Raw genomic sequence first — 20,373 nt, 5'->3', positions numbered from 1 at the left:
TAAGAGTATCTGCAAAAAAAATCTGCAAGCTAACGCAGTCACTCTGAACATAAAAGCTGATGATAGGGAACAGCAAGCATGACTAAAAGCTCTGGAGTCTTGTTAGCAGAAAATGAATCCACTAATGAAGAGGCTACTTTGCCTTCTTTCTGTCTCATCAACATTGTATTATGTCACTTATTAGAAACTTTTGTAATTGGTTTTCACATTCAGAGAAGAAAGTTTTTGTGGTGCAGCACTTAAAGATTAAATCATGCAAGGTTGTGGGATAGAGGGGGATAGCTGTATCCACTCCATTCACATCAGAGCACAACACCTCTAAACCCATCACGACCCACCACTGAAACATATGGAGTGATTTGGCATATACATTTATCTCATCACCATTTAAAGCCAACCAAAGTGATCAAATTTAAGTCACAGTTTGACCAGAAAGTGCTTATGAATTTCTTTCCGAAGAGGTTTTGATATCATCTTTCAAATAGTCAGAGCTGGTGCATGATGTTATAGCAAGGTACATTTTGTTTTTCACTCTTTGTATGTATATGCCAAAGTGGGATGCTGAAAAAGTGACTGTGAAAGGTAGCCATGGGGACAGTAGCTTGCAGAGGGAGTCAGACAGCTTTAGGGTCAAGAGGACAGTGTCCAGAGCACACCCCAAAGACCAACAAAAACAAAAACACATTAAAGGGTTCACACACACAAACAATAACAGACAGATAAACCACTAAAATCATATATACTCTAACAAAAACACTGTAATGAAACAGTAAAACAGACACTTTATGACTAAACAGCAGGAAAAGTATGGAGTTGAGAGAAAGAGAGACACATCCATAAACACAGTGATTGTAAAAAGATCATAACCATTACCAGAGATATGGGTCATGGTTTGACTACATTTAAGTTTCTAAGCAGACTCACTGCATTGCAAAGTGAACACGTGATGACATGAATTGAAATATCTTACATTTAGATTGCTCTTGTAAAATGTGAAGGAAGCAAGAAAAATAAGGGTTAGACAGAAACAGAAGAAATACTTAATTCAAAGGAATCTTAAACTTTAAATAATACTTCAAAGTCCCTGTGAAGAACATATGAAGTGTGATCTACTGACTACTCTCTTACCGGCAAACCCTTCTCTCCTGGCTCTCCCTTTGGACCCGGTGTTCCCTGTGAAGAAGTATTAACAACAAAAAAATCTGAATCAAAACATTAATGAAAGCAGAGCAGCACTTTACTGCAACAGACAGCTCTCATTCTTTGTGTCTCTGTGGGGTTTGTGGTGCTGCTGGGTAGTGTAGTTTACAGTAAAATAACCAGCTATGACATGTGTTGATGTTCCCTGAATGCACCCATATACTCAGGTCGTAATCCTGGAGGCAGCAGAGCGGAGGTGGCTTACCGACTCGCCTCTGAAGCCCCTCTCTCCTGGGTAACCCAAAGGACCCTGAAGAGCAAATGAACATTAGGAACACACAGATTTGTTTGGGTGTGTAGAATAAATAACTGAATCCTGCTGAATGTTATGAAGCTCTGGCTGTACTTACTCTCTCCCCTCGTTCTCCCTTTGGCCCCACAGGGCCCTGCGCTCCAGGAGCTCCAGATTTCCCCTGTGGTGAAAGGAAATATTAAGTGACAATGAAGAATTTCTTCTTTGTATAATTAGTACTAAGTAAGGTCCTGCAGTGTGGTTTTGAGGAAGCTTACATTCAGTCCTGATGGGCCAGGAGGTCCTACTGGGCCCCTGGGACCTGGAGGACCTATGCAAAGGATTAAAATAATCACATTGGCACCAGGTATGTTTACAGGCTTTTTAAAGTTTGAGGGCACTGGATTCAACCTGACACATGTACTGCACCTGTAAGTGTTTATGACTATAAATTGAGCAGCTTTCAGTGTGCAGGCTGTTTTGTGGTTGGCCTCTGATGTTAAGTGAGGATTTTTCCAATAAAATCAACAAGAATTAACCTAAATCCTTTTGACAGAAGCAAAATGTTACCAAAATGTGAAATCGATTAATATCCGATTTTGAAAGCTGACTGAATCTGTACATCTGTATTAACATTATAAAGTATATAATCCAATATCACACTATCTGTGGTTATCTCCTCTTTCTTTGTATGCTTAATAATTTGAAATATTTGTGTTTCACAAACTAAGTCAACACAAACACATTCTGTGCAGCAAAGGCAGAAACACAACATGGACAGAGACTTACCGGTTGGCCCGGGAGGACCCTGAGGTCCTGGAACAGGCGACCCTCGTGAGTCATGGAAAGTGTTGGTAAAGAACGGGTCTTTTCCACGGCCTGCGAAACAAAATGAGTGTGTTTAATGGAAGCTACTTTCCTGGCTAACGACCGTATTTACAAACAGGAAGAAGACTAAAAAGCAAAAGCACTAAGAACGTTTTTTATACTGTTTATCTTTAAGAGGTATGTCAGTTATTATAAATGATTCTGTTGTTGTTGTTTTGCCTTTAGGGGAGACAGTGAGACTCAGACCTGGTTCTTGTTACGGGCTCCAGTAATGTTTTAACTGATTGTCAAGAAATCCAAAGATTGTCGCCAAAACCTGATAATTTGTTGTTATTCACTTTATAGATGCAGATTTGTACTGTCAAAATGCATGTTTCTATTATAGTTCTATCTACAGGTGGGATATTTACATTTAGGGCAATGGTTGCTGTTTGGGTTGGCAAATTCAATTTAAAGATGACCTATTTGTAAGAAACCTGGGAGGAAGAGTTCTCCTAAAAGCAAATCTAAAGAACTTCCAAAAAAGTGTCAGTCCAACATTTGGAGTTGTGATTCAAAGAGCATGATCTTGTGAAGACTCCTGATGTTTTGCTCTGGTTGTGATGTAAGTAATTAGCAACGGGAAATGAAGGCTGTGTGCAATGCTATCGCAGCATGTTAAAGCTGCCTGAGAGGCTCCACTCAGAAAATGAAAACCCTTTTTATTACACAAGAGTAACCACCGGGGGGCATTGTTTTCCAACAAACACTCAAATGACTTCCACAGTGTAAAAAACTGCACCAAAAATGTGTTAATTTCAGCTGGAGACAAGTGATTCACATTCATAACAAGAAGTTACGCAATACTGGAAAAAAAAAGTCCATATCCAATGTGTAACATCTACAACTAGAGGGAAGAGGGTCAAGAGGAAGAGGGTGGTGAGTGTGTGAGCGATCGAGGAAATGTGCGGTCACTGGGTCACTCAAAGCTGACAGGAAACATGGATCCAATAGCAGCATGAGATATCAGGAGACACAGAGGAGGAGAAGCAGGAGGAGGATAGGCAGAGCCAGGAACATCATCCAGCTGTATAAAAGTTGCACACGCAGAAAGATCAGGATTAGAGAAGACATCCAAACATAGCTGCTCTGCTTTCTCTGACTATTACTAATCCCTTTCTTCATTTCCTAGTAAGAACGCTCTTGGAGCCCTTACAAACACTGAAAACAGATTTCTCTGCAACAGCCCTACTCTCCAGTCCTACAGAAGGGGATTCCAACCTCCTGAAGCAGACGTACAAGCCAAATAAGCCAGTGTTTTAAAAAGGAAGCTCAGCACAGGACTCCCTCCCCCTTCACATCCCCTACTGTTACTTTGATGTGAAAGAAATGGCTCAGTCTCGGAAATCATCATACCAACCTCAGCGCACCACAACTTTCTTCTCACAGGAACCCAGAGCTTAGAAATCGGTGTGCTTCATACTTTGTTTTACCACTGAGTCCACACATAAAATCCCCCAATGTGCTGACCTTGAAGGAGCCGCAGAGGGCCCCTGTCTTTCTCTCACACTCCCCCCTGAGCTGTCTGATCGGCAGCCTACATCTGGAAGTTGTTGAGTGACATCAGTGATGGACAGGTTCTCATCTCAGCATGTGAAGTGCGTCGACCTCAGACTGTCTCTGACTCAAGTTTAATACTCTTTGATACTGTTCTACTTGGCTGGTACACAATAAGGAGCAAGTAACATTTAAAGGATTACCACCATCCTGTCTGTTTTTCATTCTCTTTGTTTCTTTTGTTCCTCATTAGCCTTAAAACCCGTGGGAGCTCTCATGCAGCAGGAGAGAACATGCCCTCTAAACACATGAATATCAGCAGTTTGAAGTGTGTGTGAAACCTTAATCACGCTTTCCTGATAATGTGGACTTGAAAAAAATGTAGCTTAGCGGACCGCTGTAGCCTATTCCCCATATCCGCTACAAGCTTACAGACTTGTCGTTACAGCAGCTACTAGAATAATGAACCAAAAGACTGTCAAAGCTTTAGACGGTTGAGTTGGATTATAGGAAACATAGGTGCCAGGTTTTAAAATTGAAGAAAAAAATATAACTAATGTTGACCTATAGTGATTTGTATTTTTTTAAACTGTCTGTTAAGAGTCTGATGACCTAAAAGAATAAAGCCGAATCAGTGGATTGCTGTTTAAAAAGTCATATCTTTTAAACATCAGTCACGCTTAGGAAGCCAAAGCTGCTATAATGTTGTACTTCTCTTTTCAAGATCTGAATATCATTAAACATTTGAGGAACTGTTAACATTTCACCACCTGTCCAAGCTAGGGAAATACATTTGATAACATATTAGCACCGCTGAGTAACAACAACTGATGTAAACATTTTAGCTAACACTGTCAGCTATCCAATAGTTCCTGTGCTAGCAAACATTACAGATAGCTAGCTAACATTATCGTTAGCATAGATTTTAGTTTCTCCTACTGTTCCATAACTAAAAAATTGAAATGTTAGTCACAAAAGGGTTTGTCCATCAGTGGCTAAGAAGTGATTGAAAACTGTAGTTTAAAAAAAGAAAAGTCAGTTATATTTTGGGCCTTTTATTTATTTTTTTTGGTCCTTATTTATAGGACAACGGAGTCGAACCGGTGACCTCTGCGACAAGTGCTATAGCCTCTATACGTGGGGTGCTTAGACCACTAGGCCACCAGCGCCCCAAAAACTGTAGTTCATCTAGAAATATGACCCCATGTCTGTCAGAATTTTTACAATCTTTTGTATTTAATTCTCTGATTAACTCAGGATCAGTGAAATGGCAACTACTTGTCAGATTCTTTATGTTCACATGACTTCTAACTTAAGTCACATCAGAGAAAAGAAAGTGTCATGTAGAATGTGTTTCATAGGGACGTTATGAAGTCTGTAAGTAGTCTAGGTCAAGGTCTTACTTTGGTCAGGATCTGGGATGTGGGCACTGGCCGGTGCTGGAGGTCCTGGAGGGCCAGGTGGTCCTGGTAGACCCCTGTCTCCTGGGAGTCCTTGAGGACCACGTGGACCTGAGGGAAGGAAGAACAGAAACAGACATGTGGTGATAGAGATGAGGGATGGTTCAGCAAAGTATTATTTTAAATGTTTCCTCTGGAGAGGCAGAGCACAATAGTCGAAAAGTAGTGATACATTACGTGATGAAAGGAGGATATACCATGACAAGACCAGAGAGGAAACAGATTAGATAAAGTGCTGAATGATGCAACATAACTGTGCCTGGCAGGAGTGTGTGTGTGTGTCTTTATATCTGTGCCTATGTGTGTCGAGTAAGCTCAGCAGCTGGAGGGAGAAGGAGAAGTGAACTGGTTGACTTTGCTCATTTGTTAACAGGAGGAGGGTGTTTAATGGTCGAGTGCAGGGGCATGGGAAAACTCAAATAAACACAATTAAACTCTATAAAGTGTTACTGGAAATGGTTCATAGTGAATTACATGTTCCCTGCATGCACCCCACCAGCTTTTCCACATGTGTTTGTAACACAAACAGCCTGTAGTTGGTTCACAAGAGCTACTAGGGCAGTGAAAGTCTCCCGTCATTTCTCCGCTTGTCTTTTATTTTGGAGCAACTATATCTGACCTCATTGTTTAGACTCTCCTGCGGTAATTCTGCCCCCTAAACACAACCTCTCAGCCTCTGATGGACCTAAACTCACCACCTCTCTGTTTATGTGCTGATGCAACATACAATGACAGTCCACTAATTACTACTTTGCAAGCAAATTTTTTTTACAGATATGACACCTCTGTGGGCCATTTTCACTTTGCCTTGGTAAACACTGCAGCATGACCGACTGTGTTTTGGCTGCAGCGAGGGAGTCTGCAGGCTGCAATCTGCGGCACAGTGGTTCAAATGGCCAGTCAAAGTGGCCCTTTAAAATCTATGTGACATGTTGGGGAAAACAATTTTCATTTTGCCAGCAGAATTATGGTACCCTGGAGGATGGTGCGTCAAAATATGAGTCAAAGCTTGTAAAATAACTCTTCTCTAACTTATCAGGACTTGTCATACTGTACAATATCAGTTCTCCTAACACAATGAGTTCACTCTTCTCTCAATCTTTCCCATAACCTCATACTCTAAAACATATTTATCTCCATTTTCCATGACATTGGACACATTCCAGTCCAATGTTTATCTTTCTCTTTGAAATGAAAAAATCAGCACAATAAGGAAAACACAGCTTGGGATGTAAGACATAGCACTGGTTTTGGGTACTTATGTAGTAATGGAGATAGAAAAACAATAACACCACAGGCATATGGAAATCATAAGGACCAGGGATTTGTGTATATATAGCTCATGTTCGGTGCAGATTGAAGTCACATGGCGCTTCTCAGAAAGTGGGTTTGTAGTTTAACTTTTGCTCTAAATCTCATAGTTACCCAGCAGCAGGCACTGAGCAGGGGTCATATGCTCGCCTGTGAGGAGGGGCACTCCCTTCATGATCCTGAACAGAGGAATAACAGTCTATAGCCAGAGCAGATGTTGCGACACACTAATACCAACTTTTGCTATATTATCATTTAAGTCAAAGCTACCTATGGATTTACTTTTTCCTAACAGGTCATTTTTATTTGTACATAAGCAGTGAAACCGGAACATTAACATCTATTTGTAGTCTAAAAAACAAATGCCTTCTCTGCCCACTGGATGAGCCATTTTTGGAAACATATAATTTTATAATGCCCAAATGCCAGCATTTTACCACCAGCAGGCCTCAGGGGCCACAGGGACGCGCCGACATTCACCACTGGAGGGTCTGTGGGCTGAAAGAGTGGTTTAAGAGACAGACAAATACCGTGGAGCAGGATGTCAAGAGTCAGTCTATTGTTGGAGAACTCTCTGATTTTTCCACAGGTCTTTGGTCAACAGAGAGCCATTCAATTGTCTTTTCAACAGACAATAGGCTGAGCATACAAATGCCTTGCACACAAACCTTTGTAAAAAAAACTTTGTCAACATCTCCTTAGCTCAGCTTGGCTACTTACATGAGTAAATTCTGCTCTAAGTCCTCTCTTACCTGCAGGTCCAGAGGATCCCCTTGATCCAGGAGTTCCAGGTGGACCCTTCCACCCAGCATCCCCACGAGGCCCACTTGGACCTGGCATCCCTCGAGATCCTGGCTTTCCTAAAAGGAGGAAGTAGTTATGACATGAGTAATCATGGAGCCTTAAATTTTTTTTATCTTAAATAGTTCACTTTCATCAACTGAAATGCAATGGTTAAAATTTACCCTCTCTGCCAGGAAGCCCATCTCTCCCCTTCTCACCCTGAGGACCTGTGATGAAAACAGAGAGGTGGCTTAATTGAAACTCAAAGAATGGTCTCAAACCACCTGGAGTAGATGTAGTGTAATATCCACAGAGGGAGGATAAAACTTGTGCAGAAAGACTGTGTGTATGTTGTTATGGCTGATTTAGATTTCAGTTCCAAAATATGTATACTTTCCTCTACTTTATAAATGAGGAAATATTTCTATTTGACCCATTTTAAAGTCAATAAGAAAAGATGGCAGGCTGAATGGCAGGTATTTAATGCTGTTAAGGTGGCCTTAGTGAAAGGTTCAAAAGGTCTAAAGGTGTATGGGAACAACAATGAGTAAAATTAAGGTACCGTATGTGTTAAGTCCATTCATTTGTCTTAGGTAATGTCACTTGAGTCAGGATACTTTTTAGAATTTTTTTTTGAAGTACTTTTTAACTAATACACTTTTAATACTTCCTCTGACAAAGCAGCTGGGTTTGGGGTTTGAGATGACTTTCATGATCCAAAATGTCCACTTTTCCAACAGCCACATAGGGCTGACACTGAGCAGCACAGTCAACTGGGCTCCAGCTTTTTCTGAAGGAAATGAGCAGCACAGACAGTGTGTGTGCGTTCGTGGTGTGTGTGTCTTGTGGAGGAAATAGGATATGTATGAGCAGTGTTGAGCAGGTAGAGAGCAAGAATAGAGTTGCTGCTCTTTGAGAAAAGCTGCAGTGAGTGATTTCTGACTCAATTATAAAAATTTAAAACCCAGCAGTACACTGTGGAGCTCAGTAAATTTTATCTTTACTAATGATGCACAACAGTACGACAAACCAACCTGCAGGCCCCTGCTCACCAGGAGCTCCCTGAGCGGGCACAGCCCCCATCAGTAATGATGCCTCTGCTACGGCTCCTCCTTTTCCCTGAAGGTGGCGATGTGACACAGAAGCCGGGGCGGAGAGTAATTGGACCTGGGATCAGAACATGTAACACAAGAGATGACAATTAAACGAGGAGCTTGTTTCCTGACGGCCTTTCATATTTCTCATTAATTTAGATACTGCGGCTGAAAGAGTCTGATTCTTACCTTTGTCTCCAGTGAGTTCAGTCTATCGCTTAAAGCTGTGATTCGACTGCAGTTGAGACAATCTACAAAATAAAAAAGAATGAAAAAAGACTCTTTACCTTCAGGAAACTTTCAACTGTACTTTATCTTTGGTTTGGTGTCACATGCACAAAGAATGAAGATATTCCTAGCTCTTACTAGAAATGGACTCTCCTGTGCGTGCAGGCTGGCGTCGCAGCGTGGACGGTTTCCTCACTGCCTCTTGTGCTACAAGCAGGTTTGCCCCCTCTGTAAGTTAAGATAGAAAGCCAGAGTACATCAGGGTTATGGTTATTTCCTGGCCCTGAAAACATAACCTACAAACATTTGTATACAACATGATTCAAATAGCTGTAATCAGAGTTACACATTCTTCCAAAGATCTGTCCAAAACTGGATAAGTCCAAATGTTTTTGCAGTATATGGCTAATATGAAAGATTCTTGGGACTAATCAAATCATTTTTAAACAAAAATACAGACTCTCTGGTTTAGCTTCTAGAATGTGAGGATTGCTGTTTCTCTCCATAATATGTTGTTAAAAGCTGACCCCTTTTTGGCTGGAATGACAAAACAAGACATCTGAAGACATCAGGCTAGGTTCTTGGAAGTTATGACAGTGATAAATGTTTTTTTCTGAAATTGAATAGACAAAAAATGACTGATCATCCCAGAAGATAGCTATTAACATAAATAGGTAATGAAAATGTTAATTTCAGCCCATAAATCAGAGGAGCTACGTCCACACTCAATGATTCTGCCAGAAGTAGTTTTTCCCTTCTGCAGAGATTTTGGAAACAACAGTGTGGACGTGGCCTCCATAAATGGGTGTGTAGTGCATCAGACTTCATGAGGAAGACCAAAGTCAGGTACCCTTAACCAACCTTTAATAGAAACTTGTTTTCATACATTACTAATCAACTCATCCCATTATATATCAAGTGACAGGTGCCTAACCTCACACATAGTGTGTTGGCAAAGTTTAAGCCTATTTTAGAGGCCATGTACAGGTACTAGAGGAATGAGAAAATTAAAGATGGGAAATAATTATGAATTATTACTGTTCAGAGTTTAAAAATGCTCACATGCTTAAGTTATAATAAACACACCAAGGTCTCACTGACATCTGCAGTGATTGTGAGAATTAGGGAGAATGAGAAACAGAGATGATTTGAAGAAACAGACGAAAAGATGTCTCTGATTCCTTTAAAAAATCTGAGTAATCACTCCAATGATTTGGAAGTTGCACAGCATTTGTGTTGAGTGAAGGTCTGTCACTGGGAAACTCCAGAAATAAAATGTGCTGTTTCTCTGCTTTTCTCCAGGTGAGCTTCTTACTATCAGCCGGGAATAACTGGCACAAAGTCGGGAGGTTGAAGAATGCTAGAAATGGAAATCAGCAGACAGTCACAGCTTTTGTCTGTGTTACATTTAAAGAGACAAAGAGTGTGTTCTGTGCATCTTTGCCAATTTGCTTTCCTTTTGCCTTCTGTCTTTACAGAGCATAAAAAACTCAAAGCCTGGGAGAGAGGGCGTGTAAAGACAAACAATAGTTTCCTTGTGCAGACAGAATGGGTAGTCTCGGCTCGCATTCTGTGTCTTGCCTTCATTTTATGAAGTGTGGGAGGTTGTGTCTGTGGGTTCTGGATGTTTTGAATGGGCAGACCTTTGTGGCAAAGCTAGACTGACTTCTTTGTCCAGCTTGGTCTGGCTCTGGTAGGCCCAGGTGCTCCTGATACAAACAAGAGGCCGGGTTCAGAACCTAATTAGCCACCAGGAAGCACAACTTTGCCATTCAGTAGCCGGCAGATGCAGACATCGCCAAGTGCTACACTAGAAAGCAGCCATGATACAGCACCTGTAGCATTGAACTAGAGCAGGAAATTATACTTCTAGAACAGCTTAAATTTATTGCAACATAAGAGATCATGATCTGTCTCTAACCACTACAAACCCAAGAAAGAAAAATGGAGGAGCTTATTGTCATGAAGAAAAATAAACATTAGGGAACTTAAGACAAGGAAACATAACAGGTTTAATGTTTACCCAGACTGAGAAGACAGAAAGCAAAGAGGAGTTTGAATAGTTCACAGAACACATGATTAAGGGTAAAGTGAGACTGCACAGATGATTCACCCCCCTCAACTCTGAACTCATGAGTTCACCATTCTCAGTTCTTGGTATTTCTCAAGAGTATTACAAATAGTTCAGCAATTTCAGAACAATATCAGCATAAAATTGCAAAAAAAAATTAAGAATTTCATCATCTATAGAACATAATATCATGAAAAGATTCAGAGAACTTGGAGAAATCTATGTACAAATGGTACAAGGTTGAAAATCAATCCTGGAGAAATGACGCTGTACTAGAAATCACTGCATTTGCTTAAAATCACTTCAAAAACCACTGTAAATTTTTTCTCTGTAGCAAATGGATGTATTCAATCACAAAGGATTGCTCTGGATGGGTAATCCATCTCTTGCCCCATCTGGCGCCTCTTCTTCTCCCTGTAGAGTAAAGACAGTTCAAGCACCAGGATCCCCTCACCCACACTCAAGTTATTGTGTATAGTATTGAGCCGGCTCTGGCTCAAGGACAACTGTCTCCCACACAACCCTCTTACATACACACCTTTTCTCTGTCTGTCTGCAACAACCCATTTTAGATCCTGCAAGACCCATTGAGTGTCTGTCAGCTACAAAACTGCAGAGTGTGTGTGTTCGTCTTCAAGAGGAAGACTTGGATGCCTCTGCTATGATCCATTGCTCTCTTGGCCAACAATAACATCATCACACTAATGGATAGCCCCCAATAGACACGGCTTATTGCATCCCCTCTTTGTTCTCAGTGTGCTAATTGCCCCAGCAGGGGGGTTAAAGAAATGTGTGAATGTATTTGACCTTCGACCCCATGTTGCACTGGGCCCTAATCAGTGACTGAGTCAGGGAGTTCAGTGGACCAGAGGCCGTCCTGACATCAGCTCTCCACCTTTGTCTTACACACACACACACACACACACACACACACACACACACACACACACACACACACACACACACACACACACACACACACAAGAGTTAAGTCATTTGTTTACAAACAATCTTTGAATAATCTTAGCCCCTGCAGGTGCAATAAGCTCATAAGAAACTAAGCAGGAGATGAGAGGAGGTCACACTGGAGGGTTATCTTTTCTTATTCAATAATTGGGTCTGTGTATTATTGTGTATTATGAAGGATGGCATATGGGAATGTTAATGCACAAGTGCATGATAATATGCTCTGTATATTGTGATAAAGATATGCTGTTGCAGCCTCAAAACGCCTGAGGACTCGGGCAGCGACCAGTAAAAGAAACAGATTTTGAAGAACAACTAATGCAGATAAAACTGATTTAAAGTCAAGTTTATGTAGAGCTCTGAGGCCATCCAGGAGTCAAGAGGAGCTCTAACGGGGTACAGTCTTTTGAAGCATGTAGCTGGGGGCTAAAGTTTGACAGACCGATGAAACTGTTTGCTGAAATTGGAGCAAATGCTCTGCCAAGCCACACATGTACTCCCATAAGCCTGTTTTCCCTCAGCTGCACATCACTGCCTGACTAAGTAAAAACACAAAAGGTGAGGAATCTGATCAGCAGCCTGTCATATTAAAAGAAAATATTTAATTTTAAGTTTCATTTAACTATATCATACAACTATTATTTGTTTATTTTACTATTCTTTTACATCATTTACCTTAACATAACACTGACTGTATGTTTACTGGTGACTAAGTTAACTTTTTTAGTTCACCTTCATTCTTTTCTTCGTGGAGAATTCATAACATCACAAAAAGAAGCTTTAAAAAGTTTGAGACACAGTATTCAGATAGAAGGCGGGAGAATATTGCTGTCCTCAGACACAGACTCTGTTTGTGCGCCAACATCACACACACATTAGTGCCAAGTGTGAACAAGGCCAGAGGGGAAAGCCTACAGTCCGCACTGACTGCATTTGAGACTAAAATGCAACAACACATTAGCAGCCTTCTGTTACGGTTATGTCATGATATTATCATTAAGCAGCTTTGTTCCAGGCTTATTATTATTGGCTTCAGAGATCCCACTTGGAGCTCTGCTGGGGCCACCGCAGAGAGAGACACCTCTTGCTTGACACACTGAGGTGTGTGTGCATGTGCTATTGTGTGGGATTTGTCTTTGTGTGTGTGCATGGGAGTGAGTGTGCGAGTAAGTGCATGCTGGCTGTGTTATTAATGGGCCAAGGTCATTCCCTTAGTGATATTCTCCCAGTGAAAATAAACCAGAGCCCTCATGCTAAGAGCCCAGTTAGCCCTGCCAACCAGAGCCTGTAGACACACATCTCACACTCAGCTGCAACAAACTTCCTAATGCTCCAAGCTCATCACATCCTGCCAGGTTTGTTTGTTCTCCCCTTTTGCAGAAAGAGTAACAAAAAAATGAAAGAGTGATACTTTTGTTGTTCTCTCATGCAGTCTGCAGCACTGGCCGGATGTCTTTGAAAGCTTGTCTGTGCTTTTTCCTTCAGTCTATCTGCGCTGTCTCAAAGTTTGGAGTTAAAGTTAGTAGATACAGTACAGATCCTGGCATCAGTTCTGAATGCAAACATCAAAACACATACACACACAAAGCACACACAAAGCAGGTAGCAGACACAGCAGACTGTAAGGTCCTGATCCATCTCTGTCTGGTCAACTAGCTGAGCTCAGCGCAGCAGCATCATTAGTAACCAGCTGCTGACAGAAAACCGGAAGAAGTGTTTGTCTCTGTCTATGCTTCGCTTCGGACAGACTGAAGATAAACGCACACACACATGCACACAAGCATCCAGTCTGCTCAAAAAGAACAGCGCACTCTTCAAGATACGCCAAGCTGAACATGGTGTCATCTCAGACCACATGTTTGCTGAGTGTGCGCTTTCTTTTCCCAATTCTGTATCCAATTAAGAAAAATTGAGGTGTTTTTTCATTCTGTTCTTCTCCTTTTCACTTTATTCATTCTGTTATCTTCTTATAGTTCTTTTCAAAAAAATATTTGACAAGAACATGCACAGTGCATCACCCAGTTAATCATTTGACATGTGTGTGTTTTAACATCAAGCTTCACCACATTTATCCTGATCCTGATCTCATGATAGGTGATCAATACTTACCTGATTCAAACAGATTTGACTCAGAGCAACAACAGCCACTTGGTGTCTAACTGATTTAAATGAGTTCCAGATCTACAGATTTTTTTGATTTGGAGAAATAAAAAAGGCATAAGTACCGTATCTGCAACATTACCAATCACTATACTCAGCAGATACCCTGAAGAAGTAAAAGTAAGTCTACACCTTGCATGTACTAGTATAAGCCCGTACACATGCCACAAACTTCACATGCAAACAAGGGGACTTCCTCTCACTTCCTAAAGTTGAGGTTTGGATTTGATCACATAGGCTGTTTCAAAACAGCCTGCTACATACTCCCTACTAATGTAGTAGGCCTACTACATACTGCGTTTGAATTTAGTATGTAGTATGACTGTTCTGTTCAATCTGTGGTGCAGTATGCTGGGCCAGATGTCACGGAATTTCCGGTTTCGGAAAGCGGAAGTAAACAACATCCAAGCTGATAGAGAAACTGCTTCTTTAGAATCACTTATGATTTAAAAGTTAGGAAGTGGTTTATATGTAATTTAATAATTTTCACAGCACCTAAAAACTGAGTTCCCCCATCAAAAAAAGAAGAGAAAAGAAAAAGTGGAACGAGCGCTGTGCATTGTGAGAAACAGTATGCAAGGCAGACTGGTCCGATGCATACTGTGAAATTTTCCAGAATCAGTAGACATCCGGGGAGTAGTGGCATACTGCAGATTTTGCTCTTGTTCACATACTATTAACTACATATTGAATTTTGGCCAAATTAGTACGTACTGTTAGTATAGTAGGCGGTTTCGAAAACAGCCACTGTCTAGATGTCTTCATTGAAGGTCAAATCTAAAAGATGTTAGTCTGTAAAAGTGTATTAAAGCTGGCCCAATCAGCGTCCTTGACCTTCCAAACAGCTGATTCTTTCAGTCATCTGGTATTGGTGCTCTGGAAACCTGCACATGAACCCCAGTGTTAACCACTATTTCCCAGGGTAGCAGGCTCCTTTTATTAGGTGATTGCCTTAAAGGACACACTTCATCATTTCCTTCCCTTGAATTTTCCCCTAAGCTTGAGAAAGAGTGGCAGCCCACACACTGGACAGGTTCAGTTGTGATCACAGGTGAGAAGTAAGTGCACTCCTGCAAGAACAACTGGTCAGATAATTGATCTCAGAGGACTCGGAGGTGAGTCTGAATCCTCCCCCTCAACACGGTGTTTAAGTTGAAATCAAGTGCACCTTGGCTGCAGGTCTACATCTGCTCCGGTTTATTAGTCTACATGAGGTGTTGCAAAGACCTGCGGCAAATGAAACCATGCTGAGGCCTCCAGGACCCTGAGGTGAGACCGGGCAGGGTCACGCACACATTGCACCTCATCAATCAGCACAGACACTTAGGGCAAGGCAGAGTGGGGCAGCAAACAGTCGTCCCTCCACCTTAAACACACCCTCCAAAGAGCAAGACCTCCATCAGTCACAACAAAGGCAGAAAATAATTAATGACATTTAAACATGTCACTACACCTGAAGTAAAGAGTTATGTTCTCCTTTCTGTAGAACTTTCCAATGAACTCTTAGCATCTTGTGTGTGTATAACTTTTTTGTATCACCAAAAAGGTAATGTATTCTCAATTTTGTTAACATATCTGTCGTAGCCTCCACTTTTTGTGTCTTTAACCTCTTATGCCTTTTCCCCACTGTTAACAAACTACAATGTTAAATTAACTGAGCTTCTTTCACCATTTTGCACATCCACTTAAAGTGAAATGAATGCTGCAGAGGCCTTTTTTACTTATGACCAGCAGTGTTGTTTTACTAATCTTCTTCAATTTAGCCCTGCAGATTCTCACATCAGTCCTTTCAGCCCCTCCAGCCCCCTCCAGATGTGCTCTAACACAGCCTGTAATCTTTCCCAGGAAGGAGGAGGGTCTCCTGCCGCTCCTCCGGCCTCTCTGTGCCAGACAGAGCTGTCTTTAGCTCACCTTTCCTCTCACTCACTCTCCCCGTGTCTCTCACTCTCTCTGTTTTTCCAGCACATGTCTGCAGTGATGCTGATGGCAGTGGTGGGGTCTGCATCTCCCCCTCCTCAGCAGGCGGTGGTGTGTAATTACAGAGCAGCATCGGGGCTGAATGGTCTGACTGGTGGGGCGACTGCGGTCTGCTGACAGAGGTGTTTGTCTGGCCTGAAGACATGTGCTCCCACTGGCATTCTGGGATGGGAGACTGGCCTTGTTGGGCACAGACAGCTGCAGGGTGAGACCTCTTTGCACAGGATGCAGCTCTCACCTTCCATAACCTCCCTCCTGTCAGGCTTCCTGCTTTCCAGAGGATTCCATCATGAGACCCATAGCTATTTACCCCACAGAGGTTTTGTCCAGACTGTCGAGAAAACCTGCAGGGCACTTGCAGATACTAATTACAGGAAAATTGAGCTTTGTTTCGGAATCACTCACCAGGATTTGCCTCTAATTACTAAGCAGCACAGATCCACCTCCTCTGTTTGCTAACCACTTGTTTTTGGGTGTAGCAGTGTGGCAGTGTTCACTCTGAACACAAGCCTGAATAAGTCTTCTTGGCCATATTAGTGGGTAAAACAAAGCCCCTGAATGTCCACAACAGCAAGAGAGTCAGTTTATGTTCAAAGACAGAGCCACAACATAAAAACACAATCTGCTTTTTAAGCTGACACGAGAGAATAAAAACCTATGGGATTTAAAAATGGAATAACCGTAATTTGTGTATGCCCTATTAGAACCTCAAAAAAAACAAAACACAAGCTCATGGCAAAATGGAAACAATTTTCTCAGTGCAGTGAAAGCAAACAATCCTGCGGTCTATGTAAAGTGGCTAAAATTAGTGGTAGGCACATCTGTGGTGCTGATTTGATATAGTATGTGGTCTGGAGAGGCTGCACTCCAAATCCACCCGCCTGCCTTTAAACGTTTCCTCCACTTGAAAGCAGCAGATGTCTAATAAAAGCATGTGGCAGCTCACACCCAACACTTTTTATTAAGAGAGACACAATAACACAGAAGCACGATGACACCCAGCTCCTCCTTCATGGCCCCGCTTCACCCAAATAAAAGCTGCTTTGTAAACTTTTCCCTGGCGTCACTCTCCCTCTATATGACCTCGGTTGGCATCATCTCCAGTGATGTGCGACCCCCCTTTTACTCTCCATCTCTCTTAATACGTCTAATGTGGTCTCCAAGGAAACCAGTGAAAACATGACTCAAGCCTGCAGACCGGGACATGACTGGATGAAGTCACACACTCCTCTTCTTCTTCTTCTTCTTCTTCAGCTTTATTGCAGCAGGGAGGGGTCTGTCTTGTCTGTGACCTCTCTGTATAAAACTCTCCTCAAACACCGCAGTCTTTAAACGCCACTCCTCTCTCTGCCAAAAAACTGCTGCAAGTGGTCAACGAACACTAAATCTAAGAACAGCTGGATGGAGCAGAATTAGACATCTACACACATGCTTACATGCACACAAATTAAAACACATTACTCCTGAGTACAGAAGTTTTTAATATGAGCTGTTGAAGACACTGAGACCTAAAATTAGCAAAGCCCATCAACTTCAAGTGTGGCTGGGTTGCTTTAAAACTCATTCCTTACAGTATTTAGCCACCACTTCTTATGTTATTGACATCACAGTCAGAAATTGCACGAGACATTGAGGACATTTTACAGACAGCTCAAATCAAATCTGGTGGAGCAAGTAACAAAACAGACACATTTGAAGGTGTCATTCTTTATTTGACTCTTTAATTGAAAAAAGTGTATGAATTCTGCAAGTAATAGTCCCTGAAATAGACTCAAAAGGGCAACTGCAAAGAGTCCTGAAGGTCATCATAATGGTTATTGTTTTCCTGTTCTTTGTAACTTTCCTTTTACAGATAAGCCCAGCTAAGCGTCTTTATTTGTTTAAATAATATATAATAATCTGACCTCTTTTTCTCTCAGCGTCAGAATTCCTACATGCGACATCTCAGCAAACTTAGTGAGTACAATCTTTTGACAAATAGTGTCAATGGCCAAAAGAACACATATAAGACCAGAAATGTGTTTGTGATAACTTTTACATTAGAGATCACTTATTAAACATTTTATTACAGCACTTCACAAAACGACACTCTGGATATACACAATAAGAGGAAATCTCCTCAGAAAAATAAGCATCATTTGAAAATGTGTTTTGTAGAGCTGAAACGACATCATCTCAGCTGTGCAGAACGTTGGTGTGTATTGAATGTAATTAACTTAAAATCAAAACATATGAGTATACATAAATGCTCAGCCTGAAATAAAATCATGAACTTGTCATCAAAAAGAGTTGAGCTCTGTATGTGGCTTGAGTGTCAGTCAGTGGGATCTGTTATTTCAAACACTGGTTCTTTTTTGGCCAATGAAACATCCTTCTACTATGTTTGATGAAAATCAAGCCTCCAGTTGGGAATAGTTTTCCCTAATCCTGCTGAAGATCATACAAACAGGAAATTAGCACTGAATAGATAACCTTCCTTGCAGGGGTAATTACTACACAGTGAAGGTAAGTACTTACATTACTTGTTAGATTATTTTTAATGCACCTCAGGCTCATCAGACTTGTCTTTGAACAGCTTCAAAGATTACACGTGTTGGCAGCGAGCAACATTTCATGATTGAGCTAGTTCAGTCTGCTACGTGCACATAGCACTACAGAAGTCTTTTGCTCACACTTCAGTGGCAACCCAGCAAAACGTGCTGTTTGCTGGGTGACGTTCGTATAAAGTCATGGACAGAACAACTGTGAACCCCAGTGCAGCCATAACTTTAACAGCTCCCCTGGTGACAGGCTGCAGTGTAGCTCTTAAAGCCTGCCTCCTCCATTATAACAGACGTAACATGAGCCAAACTAGAAAATTAAAATACACATCAAATTAATGTTTCTCAAACATGCTTTCTGTCCAAGCGGTAACCTCCGGGCTCAAACTATGAAGCCCATGGGGAAGTGTCATACACTGCAATTCATCAATAATCCGCTTGAGGCCATGTTTACAGACTGGTTAAAAAAATGGCTTGGCCCTGCAAAGCTAATCTTTCTATCAGCACACACTGTACGGGGGGTGAATTTTTTTCTAAAGTGACGGTTCACAAGATATTAAGATTACTAGTTTTTGCCCAAATAAGGACATGACTGACTTGACTCCCGGACAGGGACACATAGCTGTTGGCTAAGAGGCTCAAACTCCACCCCTTTACGTCACACTCTGCCTGGTTGAGTTGCGCATTTCTAATATGGCTGCCGCCGTTGATTGGCTTCAGAACAGCTCTCAGGAACAGATGGGTGACGTCATGGATATTAAGTCCATTATACAGTCTATGACTATAACAGACAGAACATGAGCCAAACTAGAAAATCAAAATAAACGTCAAATAAATGTTTCTCAAACATGCTTTCTGTTGTTGCAATTAGTGCTTATCATGCTGATGATTTATGCTGATTTTGTACTATTGTGTGATGTGACGTCATGATTGACACATCTGTTGACTAATGCAGGCCGCTGCAGCATTCTTTAAAAGATTAGCAAGTAGAGGAGGAACGGTGAGAGTAAATGTAACAAACACAAACAAAAGAGTCATGGAACTTTCCATGACGATGAGTGTCTGCTTCAAATCAACAGAAAAATCTGTTCTGCTGTGGACTGTAGGGGATCTTTGACGTTGTATTGGTGTGTTTTTGGTTAGCAGATAAGATGTGACGTCAGTTCAGATCATGGGCCAGATCTCTTCTGCAAATGCCTCTGCTCGGCCAGCACAGTATGTCAATGCCCATCGAGGCGGCATCTCACAATGGAAGGAAAAGGAGGAGCACTGTCGATGTTAATACATAGTCAGTGATATGGACTCATCGGTAGTTAGCTACAACAACATTCACGTTAATCGTAGATATCATTTTCCTCTTTCAATTTGTGGAGAATTTGAGCTGCTGCAGCATCATACATATCGCGGGCTAACTGGACAGACCCTCAATTGTACCATGACAAAAAAAAACAGCCTCTAAAAGTGATCCTATACAACTTGCATTAGTTATTGCGGAGTAATTGCTCAATTTTAATCTGTATTCCTGTGGTTGGGATGAGTCTTGTTCTCTTGCGTTACTGCCCAACACTGAATAGGACCAAAGTTTTAATAAAAAGAAAGATGCATGAGTCATGACAAAAAGTTTTGCAGGGTCCAAAGAAAGATGAAAATATCCAAACAATCCGTTCCAGAGACAGAAAAAGTGTTTAACTGACTAAAAGAAGAAGTGTAGTACATACACTGCTGTTCTCAGCAAAAACACACTCCTGCTGCATTCCTGTCCAGCAGCCCCTTCACTCTGACCCTGTTCATTACCATACAGAGGCTGACAGGCGTTTCAGCTCTCTGCCCACAGCTGCAGCCAAGCGGAGCACCGGCCAATCCACGAATCTTCAGCTAAACATCCTGCGCAGTGTCTGCTGCTAAACACACTCAGTGCTGGGTGAGTAAATCCTGTGCCATGACTGTTTGAAGGACACGACTGGTCCAAATCACAGTTTATTTTCCC

The 20,373-nt window shown here is 41.6% G+C and overlaps 1 protein-coding gene across 3 annotated transcripts in view; it reads right to left on the bottom strand.

The window, feature by feature from the left end:
* Positions 1 to 20,373, bottom strand: part of emid1 (EMI domain containing 1) — a 63,449-nt gene that overhangs the window by 4,198 nt on the left and 38,878 nt on the right. For all 3 annotated transcript variants that reach the window (XR_004632404.1, XM_034691922.1, XM_034691921.1), the window contains exons 4-14: positions 8,811 to 8,900; positions 8,634 to 8,695; positions 8,385 to 8,517; positions 7,533 to 7,577; positions 7,320 to 7,427; positions 5,200 to 5,307; positions 2,222 to 2,311; positions 1,711 to 1,763; positions 1,551 to 1,613; positions 1,406 to 1,450; positions 1,129 to 1,173 (exon numbers count right to left, since the gene is read on the bottom strand). Coding sequence is in view for 2 of the 3 variants with exons in the window: in XM_034691922.1 (XP_034547813.1) it covers positions 1,129 to 1,173; positions 1,406 to 1,450; positions 1,551 to 1,613; positions 1,711 to 1,763; positions 2,222 to 2,311; positions 5,200 to 5,307; positions 7,320 to 7,427; positions 7,533 to 7,577; positions 8,385 to 8,517; positions 8,634 to 8,695; positions 8,811 to 8,900 (842 nt within the window). In the remaining variant the exon portion in view is untranslated. The remainder of the gene's footprint in view (positions 1 to 1,128; positions 1,174 to 1,405; positions 1,451 to 1,550; positions 1,614 to 1,710; positions 1,764 to 2,221; positions 2,312 to 5,199; positions 5,308 to 7,319; positions 7,428 to 7,532; positions 7,578 to 8,384; positions 8,518 to 8,633; positions 8,696 to 8,810; positions 8,901 to 20,373) is intronic.

Source organism: Notolabrus celidotus, chromosome 9, assembly GCF_009762535.1.
Source record: "Notolabrus celidotus isolate fNotCel1 chromosome 9, fNotCel1.pri, whole genome shotgun sequence".
Taxonomy (NCBI): domain Eukaryota; kingdom Metazoa; phylum Chordata; class Actinopteri; order Labriformes; family Labridae; genus Notolabrus; species Notolabrus celidotus.
Note: the sequence above shows the minus strand (reverse complement) of the source record. Positions and strands in the feature narration are given on the sequence as shown.